We start from the raw sequence: 19927 nt of genomic DNA on the forward strand, positions 1-19927 counted from the left end.
ACTAAGCTCAGAAACGAAGTGGCTCGAATACTGATTGTTTATTAAAAAGAAAGCGTTACTTTTTTCAAAATTCCGCGGAAACGATTGGCGCAGCTTTGACCTTATCTCCGTCAGATTTGATGGTAAACAACTTTCACAGTCGATGGGATAATGCGTTACTACCAAAAATATTAAAATACTCTTGTAGTTATACGTAGTAGTACGTAAGTAATGTCCAACTTACTGACTGAATACATGGACATTCCTTTACCATTAAAAACACTAGAATTGGCATATAACTCTAAATGAAATAAATAATTACTTGAATTCTTCCTGGAATGCCTGTGGTATCCATCCTACTAGCAACATTTACAGTATCTCCCCAAATGTCATATTGTGGTTTCACTGTGCCTACAACTCCTGCCATAACTGGCCCCACTGAAATTCCTGTTAAAAGAAAAAAATTATCTCAGAATTAATTTTTGTTTCTTAATTTCTTATTTCAAACACGATCTGAAGCTCAATCATAATGTGAACATTTTCCCAAGAATAAGGTAAAAGTGTTAAATATAAATTTTATGAAAGTGTTTATAAATCCAGAATCTGTCTCTCCGTAGAAAATGAAACGTGCACTTTTTATTGGCTTATAACAGAAAAACCCTTTCATATTAAGGTAATTTTTTTTCTTTTTATTATTTTTTATGTTAAAGGTTTTTCTAATAGACATATTATGAGTGTGTTCTTGCATTTCTGTCAATATTTATATGATAATCTTAACATTTATGTAAAATATTATTAGATGAATTCAATTACAATATAATAGGTTGAGAAATTCTCCTTTCTCTCTCAGTTTTTGTTGTTGTTGCTATTCAGTTTATAGACATTGTATTTGATTATAGTATTACACATATGAAACTGGGAGGTAATTGAAAGCAAGCAATCTGTCTTGGCAAAGCGTTCGAGAATTTGATAATTTTCTTCAGTACACTCCAGAGGTCAGCTAAGTACTATACCCACGCATATTCACTATACTCATAAGAAATGCCAATAATACCTTATACTTTCATATGTTTTGCTTCAAATTTAATTTCCTATGTATTGCAAGTTGAGATACATTTTAAAATTTTCTAAAAATGATTTTTTCATGGATATTTCAAATCGATCATATAACAAAGTTTGATTTGCTTTCTTAAATATCATTTGTCAAAAGTAATTTTATTTCTTTTAGTGCAAAAAAATCAATTTTTTTTTTCAGTAACACAATCTACGTAAATAATGTTTGATAAATAGTTTCCAAAGTCTTGATGAAATCTTTTTAGCAGCCATATTAATTCTATGTCCATTGTAGGTATTTCAAACAGATATATAAAAAAAAAAAAACACCCACGGAAAATTCTATGCAAATTAAAAGTAGTATTGAACGGGGAATATGATAAGCTCTAGTAAAAAAGAAAAAAAAAATTTTTGAGGGAGGGGGGTTATAATTATCAAATATTGTAGCGATTGACTGGAACATAAGGTAATGTTAGAAATACTATAAAACTACTAGTGGAAAAGTTGTCCGCCCAATGACATACTTCTATGGATATCATACAGCAAATATCTCATAAAACGCAGTTAGTATAATTATTGGATTACGCTTACTTTAACTCTTATAAGGCCGTGGAAAGCATATTTACCACCAACTTCATCAATTTTTAAATGTCCATGGTAAGCTTTTCGCTACTTTTGAATGTTGCTGCAATCTAGTAATAACTTCAGAAAATACAAAAACAATATCAATGAATGCCTTGATTATATAACGTGAGTTTAACAATAAAGGTTAGCATGGGGCAAACAGAGGAAAACGCTAGAAAACCGTTTTTTTCCATTGCATGACCCTTTATTCATTTGATCGTTTCTAAGTAGCTTTATTTGTGGTTATAAAGCACAGAATTTATAAACACAGAAGTTCAAGTTTATGCCCAGTTCTTTACGGTAAGTAAAATCTTAATTATATTGGGCAATGTTTTATATTTGTCTTCACTAGAAATCTTAGTTTAGAATTAGGTGTAGTTCAATTATTTTTTACACTTACTTTGTAAATGAATTTAAAAAAACGCAAGAAATACACAGCACATGGAAGTTACTGAACTATTTTTTACTTCGCAAATGGCCCTGAAGATTCAGACAAAGGTCCACATAATATAATGGAACAGATGAGAAATTTTCAACTGAGGAAAGAAATATATATGAATATAAAATATGCCTAATTTACAGTTCCTTTTGCGGACTGTTATTTACAAAATATGTTTTATAAATTCCATGTAATGAAACGGAAAAGGAAATAAAAAATATAAAATATCCTGCATATAATGGGCGATGGTAATCCTGCATATAATGGGTTTACGTCCCACCAAAAAAAAGTGAGTCCTAAAAATCAAATTTATTTGATCTAATAAGTTAAATGAATTTCTTTTCTTAAATTAATCTAAATCCCAAAAATATTTTAATATACAATCACTATATTAAATACTTTGAGTGGTATACTGGTGTTTAGCAGAATGATTTTTCCTGCTCTTGGCAGTTAGTTCACTGAGGGAGTCCCTTTGAAGAAAACGTGAAGGAAATTCTCCATGTGAGAAGAAACTTAGCCGGACTAGATTAAAATGGCCTTATAAAGGGTTAATTCTTTAAAAAAAATGTTTTTTAAAGTGGTTTCTAACAAAAGTATTAATAGTTTATTTCTAATTATCGCTATCTTTTTCCCCGCTGTAGCTTCTTGCATCCCGACTCTCATCGGGCTCGGGAATATCTAAGGGATCACCGAAATTTTTTATAACATTGTTTACGTTTTCATACTTGAATTAGTGCCGTTTTAATAATAATGAAAATTAATGTACTAATGAAACGCTCTTCAGCGGTAGATTGGTTCAGACCGTTAAGTATTGGGAGTTCGATACCCATAGACTATACGGGGCCCCTTCTTTTGAGCTATGGGGACACTTGTGTCCAGGTGGGCTGAAGGGAGGGAGCCTCCAATTCTTACAATTCTTACCCATAGACTGTGGGATACAAGATCACAAGCTTCGATTGGGAATTAGACTGGCGGTATGTTTGGGTTTCATATATTTTCCCATACGTAACATGGATAGAAGTCAGTTTCTCTTAGAAAGCTCTCCAGAGGTCTCTTTTTTTGTTAAGTAGAGAGCCTTCGCCTTGTTCAAATAATCTGATTTAAATCAAAGATGAAACTTAGAAATACTAACTGCTGAATATAACTGATATTAGCATATGTAATTTTAAAAAAATGCATATTCAATTAAGATTGCTAACTGCAAATTTATTTGTGCTTGCGATCCTTAAAGGCAGATAATTCTTCGGTAAAATTGTATTCATTTGAAAATTTGTGCAGTATTGGTTTACTTCTCTGTTTCAAATTTTGTTCCAGGAATTTTTATCTCTGTGTAAGCGAAAGGAATATTAATTGTTTCGTGTACAGAAGACTTTAATTATATTTCGTACACATGTACACAAAAGCTTGCAGAAGCACATTTAATGTGCACTTTATTGAATTTGAAATTGTATATTTCTAAATTTAATCCTAGTACTTCATTAGAAAATTCTATACTTAAGTTGTTTACAGAAAACTATTTCAAATTAATTCATCTTACAAATCGAAATTAAAGAATAAAATTTATATCGAAAAGGTACTAATATATAGCAGAACCTTTGCATAATAATATTGCCTCGTATTGATTAATCTTCAGCATATACGTTTTTGGTTATCTTTTAAAATTAATAAGCAGTTCCTATTCCCATTCGATTTTTTAATAACTAGTTTATGATGTTTATTAACGCCAAGTAATAACAATTACTCCTGAAATCGGCATATTATGAAACAAAACTGTTTTCTCACCTACTCTAAGTTGAAAATCTTGCATAGCATCTTTGTTTAGTTGTTGCAAAGAAGACATCATAGCAACCGAGAACTTGACGAGTGTTACTACATTCTGTGTGGGATTTTCTTCCGTAAACAGAGATCCCTGTCGATAGAAAGACATATATATACTGTATGGTTACAGCTTTAAGGGGTAATAGAACATGGCAAAAGTAACGGTTTTCGGAATACACTACGAAGGAATGTGAATGCAGAAACAAATTAAGTATGCAGCTCATGGAGAAACTAAAATCGCGATGATCAAGAATATTTACATGAAACGATGTTTGATATTTACAAGATAAACGACCAGGAACTATAATAAATGCATCACAACGAAGACGGCTCTTGTTTTTCAGACATATATCGACTATCCTAGAAATTACCGGCAAAATTAGCAATTATGTTCCTTAATAAAAGTATAGAGACCTAAGGCACATGTAAAAAGTTATATTTCGTATTTTAAATAAAATTAATTTCTTTAAATTTAAAAATACAAAAACGTGAATCTTTGCATCATTTAAAGCATTTACACAACTGGCGAGTTTCTTCACAATTAACTTCTTCTAACTGTAAGTTTCTTCACAACCAATAGAAAATTATATAATTTTCGACCAAGAATCCTGTTGAACAGTCAGCCTTTGGAAGTGGAGAAACACCCAAAATGTTTGGGTTTCATATTGGATCCTGAAATTTTGGGTAATAGTCACTTGGGATATCTTGTTTTGAGAGCTAGGAAACGCATTAATATCCTATCCTTAAGTACATCTCGGGACGTGATTGGAGTGCCGATTCTATTACCCCCAGAAACACCTATGTTTACTTATTCGACCCATTTTGGAGTACGGCTTCTTCAACTTCTGTTGTGCCTCTGATTCAAACCTACAGAAACTTGAACGTGTACAGCTTAGTGCTGCAAGGATTATAACTGACATTCGCAATTCATGCCCGAAAGATATTGTGCTTTATGAAGGCAATCTGCAGCCTTAAGAGAAATGCATGTTTAGTGAAGTACTACTATAAGCTCTCCAGTCTTGGCCTAGAGAATCGTACCTCGAAATTTCTAGGGTCATGAAGCAATAACCAGAGGCTCAAACGTGGTAGTCCCTTTGGACAGTTGTTTCTGACCATCTCATCGCCAGTTCTGTAGAACATCACAGTTTTTCTCAGATTATCGACCCCTCTGAAGGTCTCGATGGGATTTACTTTCATGTTAACCTTTCTGTCCAAGTTAGCAAACAAATGGAACTGCCGTGCTGCTTGAAACAGTTAGCTCTTGAAATAATTAATAATGGCCTTACGGGCGCTGTCCACGTGTATACGGACAGCGAGTGAACTTGTTAATGACAGTTCTGGCAGTGGCATTTATATTAGATTTCGGGATCAAGAAATCAGAATTCAATGAAGAAATTCAGACTTCTGATAGGTATTTCGAAGCGAGCTTATTGCATTTCTGGAGGGTCTGGACTCCATCATGTAGCTTCCTCAGTTAAAAGATATCTGGAACTTTTCGGATAGTAGAAGTGCCGTCTAGCACTTGGCTGATTGGCATAATATGTAATACAAGTGCAGACATCCTCAGGAAACTAAAACAACTTTTCCTTTCTCATCGAATCCACTTTTAGTGGATTCCGTCCCATGTCGACGTTGCTGGAAACGAAATTGCGGAGAGATTGGCTAAAGGCTGGTGCTAGCGAGACCACAACGCCTGCCGCTCCTCCTACTTATATGGAACTATTTTCTAAATGTAAGGCAAAGAATAAGGCCATTTGGATGGTTCCACCAGTGCACCCATGGTATCAGAGTAAGTGCCCTGGTGGGTCCTTGGTTCAGAGCAGCAATAGACGAGATCAAACTGCACTTACTAGATTCCTTAGTGGTCATCTGTTATCAATGACTTTTGTCGGTGGTAATAAACACTTTGAAATATGCACTAAGTTTTCTACCGCACAGGCCAATCCTGAAAACATTTTATCTTGTCTGGGGCTTACCAGACAGGATCTGGTTCAAGATCCCCTTTTTGTACTGGACTCTTTCAGGGTGAATGGGCTCATGGACACAACAACATAACTAGTAGCATATATCTATTATCTCCGGTTGCAAAAATAAAGGCCGGGTAAGGATTTTGTGGGCATGGTATATTATAATAGCAATAACAAACAATAATACAATTATTTTAATATAAAAGTTAATTTTAAGCTGAAGATTTCTACTATATTCCATTAAGTACGTATTTACAGTTTCCCATAATCAGTATAATTATAATAGTGTTACGACGTTTGAAAGATAATAGGTGACGTTACTCTGTTACAAATTCCATTTACACTTTTTCGGCATATAGCTTTATTAAGAATATATATAAAAGCCAAAATTTCTATTATCCCATTTCTACTTATTGAAGTAGTTTAACCATCTTAGTGAAACAGCGTTAGTGAAGTACTTTAAATATTTTACAGGCATATACTTTTATACATAAACTAATTTTAAACTAAAGAGTTTTAAGAAACTACTTCTAATAAAATGCACTTAAAATATTTAAATTTATGTAATCAGACTAATAAAAAAATTTATGTTTGGATTTACTGACTTTTAAATACCTGAGTAGCTTTGTGATCATACAGTTCAGATGACGGTAAGAAATAGTAATTTGTGTATTTCTTTGAAATCGGATTAAAATCTTACGTGCACACATATTATGTATTATTCGTATCCTGTAAATTATATACATATTAGACACGCGCTTAGACATATTAGCCAATTCTTAGAATTCTAATCTGGGTACTGTACTTATTATCAAGAATTAGTGATTATGATAGAAAGCATTGTTCACTTCAGCTTCTTATTTCTTGCATTTGATTGCTTTCGGTGAATGAAAAGCTAAATGCACTTTGTAAAATTAAACTTAAGAGAGCATTTTAGATATTTTAAACCGTTAACACTTTTTTTTCAGACTTGAGATGTATTTGAAACGTTATTTGAGTTTTACGTAAAAGGCTTAAGAGAAAACTGGATTAAAAATTTTACCTTTTCCTGGCTCCGAAGCCCACAAGCAGCCATATAAGTGCTACCTATTGTCTTGATTTTTTCTACTGAATGAAATCCTCTCTCATATAATAACTGGAAAGAAACGATGCTGGAAATTAACTAAGTTATTGAATTAGAAATGATTAAAACAAGAATTCATATACTCACATTTAATTTTAAAATCTTTTAATTAAAATTAATGATTTTCCTATAAAGTTGGTAGCACTGCATTATATGTTATTGAAATTAAAGAGAAATATACCCAGATTTTCAGACATATCCAATGTTCAAAGCTGATACTTATTTCTAAGTAATTTGTTTGGATACTTTGCTTAGTGTAGAAACCATTTTTCGTTTCATTTAATTTCATATAGCAGATCAGGATCTCGTTATTCTTTTTTTGCCTCGATAATCCCCATAAATATCCCTAATAAAATAATGTTTTAAATGAAGAACGACGTCGTTAAAAAATTACCGCCCGGGTAGACCGTCTTATCCGCCTCCTTCTAGCTATGCTGTTGTTCTACTGTCAGCGAAAAGAAAGAAAGCAATCGTATTTTTATATAAAAGTAATTTTGATACAAAATTTCGTTAGAATTTCCAAAAAATAGACTGGTAATTAACCGTATTCCTAAATCTGGACTAAAAGAACACATTCTGAATCGTCCTAAGTTTTCCTGGACTTCCAAATACGAGAAAATATTATTTCCCAAAGTATCATTAAAGTATATATTTTTGAACCTTCCCTTTGCCCGCGCTGACAACCAATTTCCATGTCGAATAAGTAGAGTATTAAAAATATGTTAATAAAAAAGCACTGTTCAATTAATTGGTAATCTTGAATTTTTTCCCAGAATCTCATTGGTTTAAAAATGTAAGCTTAAATTACAAATATATAATATAATTTTTATTGAATTGCATACTAGTTATTCGTGTTATTGCCCAGCTTCTGTTATACGTCGTCTACGAAAAGTTAACATAAGCCTACAATTACGAAATATTTCTTGAAGTTGTTAGTATAATTCCCAGACTGCGAAAGTTTTGCAAATTTTCGCTACACAATCACTTACTTTTCTCGTTATAAAATTTTTCCCTTATACCTATAATATCATTCACAATAAAATAACGAATACTGTTTTTTTTTTCAGAATAATCGAGGCAACACATATATGAAATTAGTAATACATTTTATTGGATTCCCAAACGTGAGGAAGCACAATTTAAGAAATGAAGTTTTGGAATTATTTTATTGCTCAATCAGATCTACTGATATTTAATTCAGGATATCTCACGCCAGTGCTCTCAGACTCAAATTGCATGTAGGACGAAAGTACGATCTGAAAACAGCTGACGGGTCAGAATTTTTATTTTTTTATCAAAAATTTCATTAACAAAATAAAAAATATTTTAAATCTCAAACAATAATACTAATAAGGAATAAATGGTAAAAATTCAAATTAATTTTTATTTCCTATCTGAAATCTAAAGTTTGGTACCTGAAAGACATTTTTCTTGGTTAAACTTTGTAACTGAAATATGTTGCCAGATAAATTTTAAATTCTCAGACTGCCATGGCTTTCAAATAATTCTAATATGCTTATCTAATCATTAAATAAATTAATTTAAACTAAAAATAAACATAGCATTTACCAGGCGAAACAAAACCCGAGAACAAATTATAACAGCTCTTTCTCTTATTTATAACATTCTTCGTCGACATATAATTGAAAATTCATATGTTATGTTAAATAATTATAAACTTCTTTACTTCTTACTACACCTTGACTCTGATGGCGTTTCAGTACTGATAAAATTTGTAGGCTTGCAAAGAAATTACTAGAAATTATCTTCCTAAAGGATTGTAGAAGCTCATTCGTCAATCGGGTCCTTTTGTTATTAATTTTCAACTTTAAGGAAAAAGCTGTTTACATATAAATGTATTGTAAAATAAAGCGATTAGACAAAAAATTCGTAATTAAGCTTAGTAATTTTTTTGAGAAGTACTAGTAAAAGTTATTAAAATCTGTATTGTCGAATCTTTCAATAAGATTGATACCATATTATAAATTAATTAGCGCCTTTTATAGGTTTCCTGGTGCGTTATTTATGTTCGTTTTTAATTAAAATGAAATTAATATAACTCGGTTTTGAAATAACTACAGTTTTGAAATCTTTGCAACATCGTATGTGGAACAAATACATGATTTAAATTTCGCGCGCCGCATAAAATTGCCTCGACGGCTTCCAGAACTTTGGCCTTGTTATATTTACAATGTACCGGGCTAATGGCGGAGAAGCTCAAGGAAAACTGAAAGACACGTGTAATCCAAAATATTAGTGTTCTTAGATATGGTATGTGTTTATTTCTTAAAAAAATAGTAGTTTTATTTTGTTTTTGATAGCGTTTTGTCGAATTTCACTGCGCATTTTTCGAAGTGTTATTTAATCATTTTATTCGAATGCCCTTTGGTCTACTAAGTCTAGCAGAGTTTCGACAAAAGTCATTGCTGTCTCACGACTAAATTAATTATTTCAATCTTCTTCGTTTTCATTTTAAGTATCACTCACTGCCTCTTCTATTCTTGTGACATTTGAAACGATATCCGCGTCACTGAAGCATTGAAAGCTCACCTCAGTCAAATCGCCGTCGAACCATTCCCCGATGTTTGCTCACACAACGTTTTCGATATTTACATTTTCAATTGTTTGGTGTATAACTTTAGTTATTGCCTCGTTTGGCATACAGCTTTCTTGCATTTAGTACTTGTTCTTCATTCAATTTTTTATTTTTAAAACTTTAAATAAACTTTTAAAAGAATAAGAAGAAAATGTACACGAAAATACGCACGCAAGATAAAAATTCCAGTGATCAACTAAAACGATGCCTTCGATCTGCACATGCAGAACGAATTGTATTGCGTAATCGTTGCTACTAAACATAAAGATGCAATTCAGCGGTTTTTAGATCATGCATGGATTTGCATACGTTTGTTTTCTATACATTCTCGCGCATAGCTTTGAATATACATGCGCCGGCACTGCCACTCACGGAAAACATCTGTACCTGGTTAATCGAGAGTATACTGTATATACATATACATTACATGCTTACTTACGAGATCGAAATCGCATATAATTTCATTCAGGAGTTGAATGCAACGTAATCCTTCCTCGTTTTCTCCATCCTCGTAGTAAAAATCAGCAAAGTTTGGAATGGATGCAAACAACACTGCAACAGCAGAGTGATTTTCATGATAGGACAGCTTAAAAGGAGAAATTTTTATCAGTATAAATGAAGGAATAATAAACTGTCTACATTACAACGACTTTAGCAATTTCTGCTTTCTATTTCTTAGCTGCAAAATTTTAGTTTTTGGTACATCAATATACATATAAATTACAAATGTACGGGCTATTTGGTCCGCAGAAAGAACTATTCCCTCCCTTTCCCCACAAAAAATAATTAAATATGTGGTGAAGTATTAATTAGATGTTCATTTTTTAGCATCAAAGGTACTTACTGTTAAAATAATTACATAAAAACGGAATGCTCTAATTAGTACCTGCGGTAAAATTTTCTTGAAAAATATGATAACTATAAAGGTTATAGGGTTGCTATTGTTACTGGTAGCTAGAATTAAATGTTCTGTATATCCTACTAGACGAAGAGCGAGTTATCGCTACGTCTTAAACAACTCATAAATTACTGAAGAAGGTTTAAATAACCTTTCAGTCTTAAATTGAATACACAGGCACAACTTGTACTACAGACGACACTTCCACTACTTGTGGATATTTTTAAATTAGAATAACGGACAATTAAATTCAAACATTGATAACCTAGTCTAACACCTATACCTTAAGTAACTTGGGTAAGGAACTAATTAAACTTGGTCAATTAACTTTTAATTAAGTTAATTTATCCATTAACTTTTGCAAATATATCAATTAAACTGATATAAACAAATTAACAATACTAGATACGGTAAATTACTTTACTTGGATGTCAAACAATGTACACTGCGAAAAAAAAAATTGCGACAGTTCTATAGCTCTCGTTCTACTGGGCCGATTAACGAAATTCAACTTGTGTTTTTCATGTCTTGAAAGCGCGACTTAGGATATACATTAGACTTATAGCGTTATTCTAATGTAGATATTTTGACACGAAATCGGACTTCTTCCGGAATCTGAAATTTAGGCTTCAGCCAAACAATTCGCACATTTTCCATGATTTAATTTTTAAATTTGTATTTTTAAATAATTTTTATAAATTTTTTGAAAAAGTGTTTGTATAACGTATAAAAAGTTTTAACATCATCTTAAAGTAAATGTATTTCTAGGCACACCTGCAAAAAATTAGAGTTTTTCATTCAAAATTTTTCTAAGATATACATGAATTACATATTGGAGCGTTTTGAATTTTGCTACCTTTCCTTTGAGCGATAATAACGCCAAATGTGGTTTACGCATGTTGTTAAAATAATTTGAAAGCATGAACGATGACTTTTTCCGCTCACCTGCAATGAAAAAAAGAAAAGGAAAATAGGTTGCCATAAATTAAGAAGTTCGCCAAGTAAATTATATTTGGCGAAAACTGAAAAAAAATGCCAAGATAAATTTTTGAATTTCACCGTAAATTTCACACCAAATTTTACAAAATTTAATACTTAGGCATAATTTGAGTCGTAGAATCGAATATAAAATGGATGTCATTTCAGAAATTGTCCGATTTTGTGTCGAAATACCTATGTTAGAATGATGAATAAATCTAATACGTATCTAAATATCTAAGTCGTGCTTTCGAGGCATGAAAAACGCAATTTGAATTTCGCGAATTGGCCCAGTAAAACGGCAGATACAGAACTATTCCATTTTTTTTTTTCGCAGTGTACCTAAAAAAATTTGGAAATTGTTTTGTATATCAGATCATGTTATTATATTTCTTAGATGCAAAAAGCGATGATTAATAATCCATAAATAGATAAACTGTGTTCCCTTGATTATTTTTATTCAGTATATTCAATTTGCATATTTTCATTCTTGTATTAGTACTGCATCCATTTTATTTTCTCTTGCAGTTATTATCTGAAACATAATTTGTGCAGAATCATCGTTGACCTATCCGGAGGTGGCAGGTGTTATCACACTTAAGAAACTTTTTAAAGATGTGATTTCATCTTATTGCTAATGCTTACGTTCCAGCTGATCGTAGTCTTATCTCTTGGTGATGTGTCGATCTGTTAAAATGCGGGGTTTTTTTTTTTTTTTTTTTTGTTCCCTTCCCTTCTACTTCTTTCCCCCGATATTCCTTTTGGGAACTGCAGTCAAGTGACTCATGCATGTGAAGCGTCCTTGGGACTTTACAAGGTAATTGAGCTGTCAAATATCGGCTTGTAGCTATTTCGATAGCCAATCAAATGCTCGCATTACAAAGCACTGCGAATACCAGAATTTTCCGCATTTGAGTTCGTTTGCATTAGCAGCATAACATTCGACTGCCACCTAACAGACCTAGGAACAAATCCCAAGATCATCGTAATCCTGAATAACAAACAAAACTCGTGAGCTATTGCACTTCTTATCTGTGGTAGTAAATGGCGACACGAGCAAGTAACTACATACAGACCAGCACCAGGGAGCTTACAACTAAAGTGATCGCTACAGGCTCAGTATCCACCATCTATTATAATGTTAATATTATCATGTATTCTTACTGGAATGTAGATTTTTTTAAAAGAAATAATATTGTGATAGTTACCAGTAGTTTATTCATTTTGATTTGTCATATACTTACTTCGGAAATTATATTAGTCGAATAGTGTTCTCCTCTGGATTTTCGGACGATAAAGTTAGTGGAAAAGGAAAAAAGTGTGCGAAAAGTACGGTATGTGGCAGCTTTTTAAAGGGCAATAAAGTTTTATCTCAGAAATTTTTCTTCAATCTGTAAACATTTCTATTAAAAACGGTAATTCAGCATTCCTGAATGAACGGTAAGCAGAATTCCTGAATATTTTTTAAATCGAAAAAACTGCAAGCAAGAAGCTTCAAATTCTTTACTTTACTCACATATGATGATTGCAGAAATAATAAAATGGGATTTGGTTTTTGTGAAGAAAGTATTGCACCTGTAGACGCGATCCTTCTGATGACTTCGCCGCTCAATGGATCCATTCTGTAAGCATTTGTTTTCTCTTAGTGAATATTTTCAGCTATAGTCATAATATATTTAGCAGCGCTATTTTGACTGCATACATTTCACAGTTAAAATTACACCAAATTAAAAAAAAAAAAAAAAAAAAAAAATCGATTAGTAGTTGTATAAGTATGCAGACAACTTTCGACTTAGTTTTTAAATAATTTCGCTGAATTATTAAAATTTTAAAAAAAATGATTACATTCCTTCCTTTTTCTCTCACGAGAGCTTTTCGAGAATTCTTCTGTAACACTCTTCAGTTAAGAACGATGATAATTTTTTTTCTTTCTTTTTCTTTTCTTTTTTTAACAATAAGAAGTATTTTACGTTTAATTGAAACCTTAATTTGACGAAAAGCGTTAATTTAATTCGTTACAGTTTGATTTGAATGGTATTTGATACATATAAAAATAAAGAATGTTATTTTGCTTGAGTCTTTTGGTGTTAACAAATTTATTGTCACAAAAAAAAAAAAAAAAAGTATAGGGCCTGCAGATTATCCCTATTCCAAATGAAAGAAACGATCATAAAATATTTCATTCAAGCTTCATATCGTATATATAAAAGAGTATTTATGTTATTATTTTAGCTAGTTTCCCCTAGAAAGTTTTTCACGAAGGCCTTAACGACTAATACTCTTTAAGCATTCCCCTTAAGCCATAAGCAGAAAGCCCTCGTGTACTTTGCCATTTTCAAATAAACTAACTTTTGTTTCGGTTTCGCATTTTTTTCTCGAAAATTGTAATTTGTTAGAAGGCAATAAATAACTCAGAATATGAAATAAACACAGGATGATTTATCGCGGGAAAATCCCTCATAAGATCACTTTGTACAACATTATAGTGCTGCCATCTATTAAATATAAAACGCAAAAGATGATTGTATAGTAGTGCTGCCATCTAGTATCAATAAAGCAAAACACAGGGGACAAATATCTACATTAAAAAAAGTGGTATACTTAAGGGAAGCAGAGGGAGAAAAAATTCCATTCTGAAAACTTTGCTTTATAATCAGTATCTTAATGTATGTTACATATGTATGAGGTATTAATGACTTTTACTGATACAGGAAAAATAAAGTGAAATATGATAAACACAAAATTTTCGTCTTACGTGGTTACAAAATATTTTAAGAAACTTACATTAGAGGTGCCAGAAACATTGTTGATTTAAGGGTATCATTCAGATTATTTATGATATTTTTTTATGAAACTAGAAAACTGTATTCGCTGTTAAAAATATTTGTTCGAAATTTTTAAATTTAATATTACAAATACACAAAGAACAAAGAAAACTCGAAATTTCGAAATTTTATGTTTATTATAAGGCATATGACAAAATATTTAACTGATTCTGAATATGTACTGCTATTTTTAGTATTTAAGCAAAATTTAAATTTAATTTGCAGTTTTTTTTTTCTGAAAAACTGTATGAGTGTCCATCGAAAATTGAATTATTCGAATAAAATTCCCTTCTCAATTTTCGGAAGACAAAAAAGAGGGGGAGAAATAACGTAAGGAAATAACGCTATCAATCGAAAGCTGGTCAGCATACAAAAATCAATTCAAAGGTTGAATTATTAAAAAATTTTGAAGTTTTTACTTTGATTAGTTACGTTACGATATTTGATTTATTTATCGAATTCTGAAATCGAAATTGTGTTTGATTTCTTTCCATTTGCGTTTGATTATGTGATGATTATATATGTGATGGATATGACAATTATTTAACTTTGTTGAAGATTAAGAAGTTCTTCAATCCTTCTTGGTTTATTCCCTCAAAGTCCGTTGGACGTTTTCGTGGAACTAGAGTATCCAATTCATGAATTTCTCGGTGGATTCATGCAATGTAGTGTAATGTAATATATGACTGTCCTGCAACGCGCCTGGCCCATAATAATAGGCCTCATAGTTAAAGAAGCACACCCAACACAGATTAAAACAAAAATACAGTTAAAAAAAAGACAAACTAGCAAAATTCTGATTCATGTATTCCACGTAAATTTTGTAGCAGGAGAGGTCGGATCGCTAATGGAAAAATCCGATTTCAAATAGGAATCGTTCTCAGTCAGAGTCACTGGATTGAGAAGAATCGAGCAAAACTGCCAGGCAGCCCAGAGAAAGGCTCTTCGCTGGAAATCCAGTCTCTTCGCTGGAAATTAAGAACCGTTCTCACAGATAAAAATAGGTGAACGAAGAAATATAAGTCGACTTGTTTGAAATGACGAAAAATGTTAAGCATTCACCGATCCCAGACCCGATGTTTTTTGGAGGGACATCATTGATGGATTTGAAGGTATTTTAACCAAAGAATACGAAATCTTTTCTTCAAAGCTTCTCGGATGCACGACAAGGCCATCGCCATTCTCGGTAAACATGAAGTACAATTTTAATGTTTTCAAATTTGAATAGTTTTCTCACTATACATATATCTCGCAGTAATACATATATCTCGCATACATATATCTCACTATACATATATCTCGCAGTAATACATTATGCTAACTCCCTCTTCTTGAAATAAGTTCCCAATTTCAAGCTACAGAAAAAATTTCATGTTTTAAAAATTGACTAAGAGCATCGAATAATTTTATAATTTTTTAAAAGCCTTAGTTTTTGTCTATATTGATATCTTAATGGCTTTTTCTACACTTTTTTATTAGTCTTTCCGACAGTGAGCCAAAAAAAAAGCTTTTAAGACAGAAACATTTTGAAGCTCTTTTCAGTATTACGAAAGAACAAGAATATATAGAACATCAAAAATGTACATATCCACCTATCTCGACCCAATATTGAATAACTTCCTATTTACATTTTATCCACTCCACATCCAGCAAATAGTTCCTTGTTTCGCTGCCATTTCACCGCTTGATTCATCTCAATGTGTCTGTAACACCTGCTGTGGATTCCAACATATGTAGCGATGACTAGGCACCCTGGTGCTACACCGCTTCCATGTGCGATGGCGAATGATCCCCACCCGAATACCTAAGCATCAAACAAACAGATAAACAGAGTTAAAACACTTTTAAGTTTTTGCTACATCACCACTTGCGAGAGATTAAATTAAAATATACAAACATAAAATTACAAGACAACCTCGGCCTGGTTTCAACACAAAGCTTCCTTTCAAGAAATGGCAATAAGTCCAACATTTTTAATCTAACCTAGGCAGAAACCACAAGATTTTCTATACCGCGACAGAATTTCGAACACACACTTACCAAGCAGGACCTAATATGGCCTAAAGAAATCCCGACAAGAACAGTCTTATTCTCGTTCGGCAGGGCAACGAAAATAGGCCTGACTCTCACACTCGTGTTCATAAAATTCTACTACTTGTATTGTGGCGAAAAGAGGCAGAAAGGAAAGAAAATAAGTAACGTTCCGCTAGCAAAACTTAAACATAAATGCCATATGTTTAACAGTTTAAGTAATACGTTCTTATAATCCAGCATTCTGTTTCGATGGCTCTGTTTTACACACGTTTAATATTCAATGAAATACTTATCACCGAAGAGACTTCTTTTGAGCAACTTAGTTTATTTAGTAAAGGCTTATATTCTACTGAATCAATATTACGCAGTAAAATGTAACAATAATTCAAAAAGACACAAAAGGATTTCAAGTCTACTGCTATTACTTACTGTTACTGATATTCTCATAGGAAAATGTTCAATGAAAATGTATGTCAGATGTCAGCAACAACACACTCCACTCACAGACAACTAATGATTAAAGCCCTTTCAAGCATAACTGAAGGGAACTTGTACTGTAATTTACAAAGCTGCGAAACTTTACATAAAATGCTTGCAATAAACTGTCTGAAACTGTACAAATCTCTAAACATACATCTCATGTTAATATTGTACTAATACATTGTTCTGATACACAAATACTATATTAATTTATAGGTAACTTTATGCCTTATTTTTAACTGTATTCAAATGTACAAAAACCGACTGACAAGTTTATGCAAATATTATCACATCTACATTTTACTACTGTGTATTCTGCTACAGTTTCCGTTCTTATAATAGTTTTAGTATCTTTATAATAGTGTATTTATGTGTATTGTATTAACTATTTTTTTTGTTTCTTCTCGTGCATGAAAATAATGTAATGCATAGAATTGAGTTATCTGAACACACTGCATGTTTTCCTTCCCTGCTAGACCTCTAACCATTAACCGAACGACAAGTTTCCATCTTTAGACACACGTTTGGATTGCATCCCAAAGACAGGTCATCGCATAAGAGAAAAGTTATAAGAAAGCTTCGATAATGGGACTTTTGGCCGAAAAGTTAACTAAGAGGATGACTGCTCCATTATCGGTGGAAAAGAAGACATAGATATAGTAACTTCAGGCAAGAATGGAAGCTAATTAAAACACATGTTTTTTAAATTTATATTCTTCATTTTCTAATATTGCTGTTGAACTAAGTATTACAAATTTTGCAAATAAATAAATAAACATTGCAAATATTTAATATCATAAAAAGTGGGTGTAAATTCATAAATTTTATGCAAACAAAAATATTCATTCACAATTTTTTTTTTTTACCTCGACTCGTGAGTTTTCTTCCTCAAGCTGCTTGCTAAGATAATATTGTGATACATGCGGCGGCAAAATGTTGAAAAGCAACATGCGGTTGACGAGTTCCATTGTTCGAGCTTCCTCTTGCTCCGCTTTTAGCTTCACCTTCATGAGATAATCCAGGCGGCACACATATTCAACCTATGGAGTTTATGAAATGGTGATAGATAAATAAAGTGATCAAATTTTTCTTTTTATAATTACCCTTTCTGAAGAGTTGGTACCCTGCAATTATTTGAATATAAGGTTATAAAAGTTTAGGCGCTGACTGATTGAAAGTGGTCCAGTATTCAATTTTTCAAAGCAATTTAAGAATAAATTTCAGACTATTGTATAATTTAAGCGAAATGTCTCTTTGATTTCAGCTGTGATATATACAGCTCTTAATAACGTATTATGTTACTGGCAATATATGAAACGCTGGCATTCTAAAGAATACCTGGGCATTTTATAGAATGTCTGCCGATTTTAGGCAAAGTATGAAATATGAGAATTATGGTATACTTGCATTCTTAGAATTATTATATACTTTCCCTAGTTTTCGTATATAATTCCTACAAATTCTACAGAATACCTGGCTTTTTTAGGCAAAGTATGAAATATGACAATTATTATATACGTTCTCTAGGCATTGCATAAAATACCTAGGCATTCTGTACAATTACAAAATGTAACACATGAAAAAAGTTGTGATAAGGTTATAAGATATTTTCTCCCTCCTTCCAAATATGCCTTCGTGGTGTAACGGTTAGCACACTCGGTGAATATTCCAGATATCCAGGTTCGAGTTCCGGCGAAGACATTGCTCATTTTTCACGATACTTGTTTCAAAATAACCTAATGTCTCTACATGGTTATTATTTAAAAGACATTCTTTCCTCAAAAATACGAATGTTATGTTGAAAAAATAATGAAAGAGTGCCATTAAAAAATTTTATTCAAAAAACGTAAAGAAAAAAAAAAAAAAAAAAAAAAAAAAAACAAGCTGTGTAAAACGAAATTTGTGCCTTTCTCATTAAATGAAACACAAAATTCATATAAAAACTAAGAAATTAAAATTAATCTACTTGTTACAACATGGTAAGCTCAATTACACTTTACTGCTTTTTTTTCCACGCAAAGACATTTCATATTTCGGCATTCTTGCCCTTACGGTTTGCGAATCCTCAACTGCTTTCACTAGACTGAGTAAGTGCAACCGAGGGAGAGGAATTTCGTGATCAGGGGATATATTTTTAATCCTCTTAAGATTATTTTCAAAACTTCTGAGATTGTTACTTTACTTCAATAGGGTAAGACATAAAAGTACTAGTGACGTATTTGAAACTGATTCTCGAATTTTGGAAAATAAAATAATTAAATTATTTTCTTAGACTTTAAAATAAGCATAAAAGAACGTTTTTTGTTTATCAAAATTTTGTTTTTATTTGTTATTTGAAAAAATAAAGAATAGAGCAAATAATGATATTTTTATTTCCCTAGATAAGGCAACAAATGATTTAGCTTTTAATTTGAGCTTAAGTTAAAATAACTTATAACAGGTTATATATATCATCCTTTTAGATTTTTGAGAGAAAATAATCACAATCTCACAAAGCTAATATACGAATACAATGTTATGTAAAATTTGCATATGATATCAAATTTCACTAAACATTTGCTATGATAAACATACCTGTCTGTCCAAAACGTGCAAGATGAGCAGGACAAAAGTAAGATAATAACAATGACTGCGATCAGCCGGAAGGCCAAATTCTTCCCTTTGAAAAATATAAAAATCAAATGTCAAACAGACGTTATAAATGATTTAAATATTTAATACAATAACACTGAAAACTAAGGAATGGCGTTTCATTAAATTCATGCGAAATTTCGATTGTAGCAAAATTTCCGAAAATTAGAGCTTTAAAGCTGATCATTTCTCAAATATCTACTACATACTTAACTGAGCCATTTAAATCATAAAAATTCCCTGTAATATCTAGGCTTATGTTTAAAATTTCAATAAGATTGTGAAATGTTTATGTATTAACATGCTTTTAAAAATATACAGTGATAATTAAACTCCTTTATAATCAAGGAAGAAAACTAAATCATTATCAGAGAAACAAAGTTTGTTTAGCTTAATTTAGCTGATTATGGCATAGCACCTCTAGGACTATCTTCGTAAGGGCAAGGATGCCTTCGTGGAGAACATTTTATATAATAGAAACA

The 19927-nt window shown here is 31.8% G+C and overlaps 1 protein-coding gene across 7 annotated transcripts in view; it reads right to left on the reverse strand.

The window, feature by feature from the left end:
- Window positions 1-19927, reverse strand: part of LOC118187008 (adenylate cyclase type 2-like) — a 153541-nt gene that overhangs the window by 3005 nt on the left and 130609 nt on the right. For 3 of the 7 annotated variants that reach the window (XM_085825433.1, XM_035357191.2, XM_085825434.1), the window contains 6 exons: window positions 19389-19473; window positions 17681-17854; window positions 10039-10185; window positions 6923-7015; window positions 3878-4004; window positions 302-426 (listed from right to left, as the gene is read on the reverse strand). In XM_085825433.1, coding sequence (XP_085681559.1) covers window positions 302-426; window positions 3878-4004; window positions 6923-7015; window positions 10039-10185; window positions 17681-17854; window positions 19389-19473 — 751 coding nt within the window. Of the gene's footprint in view, window positions 1-301; window positions 427-3877; window positions 4005-6922; window positions 7016-10034; window positions 10186-15928; window positions 16105-17680; window positions 17855-19388; window positions 19474-19927 lie in introns of those variants that run through there. The other 4 variants (XR_015043518.1, XR_015043519.1, XR_015043520.1 and 1 more) reach the window with 4 other exon arrangements.

The sequence above is a fragment of the Stegodyphus dumicola genome, chromosome 10 (genome assembly GCF_044657685.1).
Source record: "Stegodyphus dumicola isolate Sdum_Otavi_A_Nest chromosome 10, ASM4465768v1".
NCBI classification, from domain to species: Eukaryota; Metazoa; Arthropoda; class Arachnida; order Araneae; family Eresidae; genus Stegodyphus; species Stegodyphus dumicola.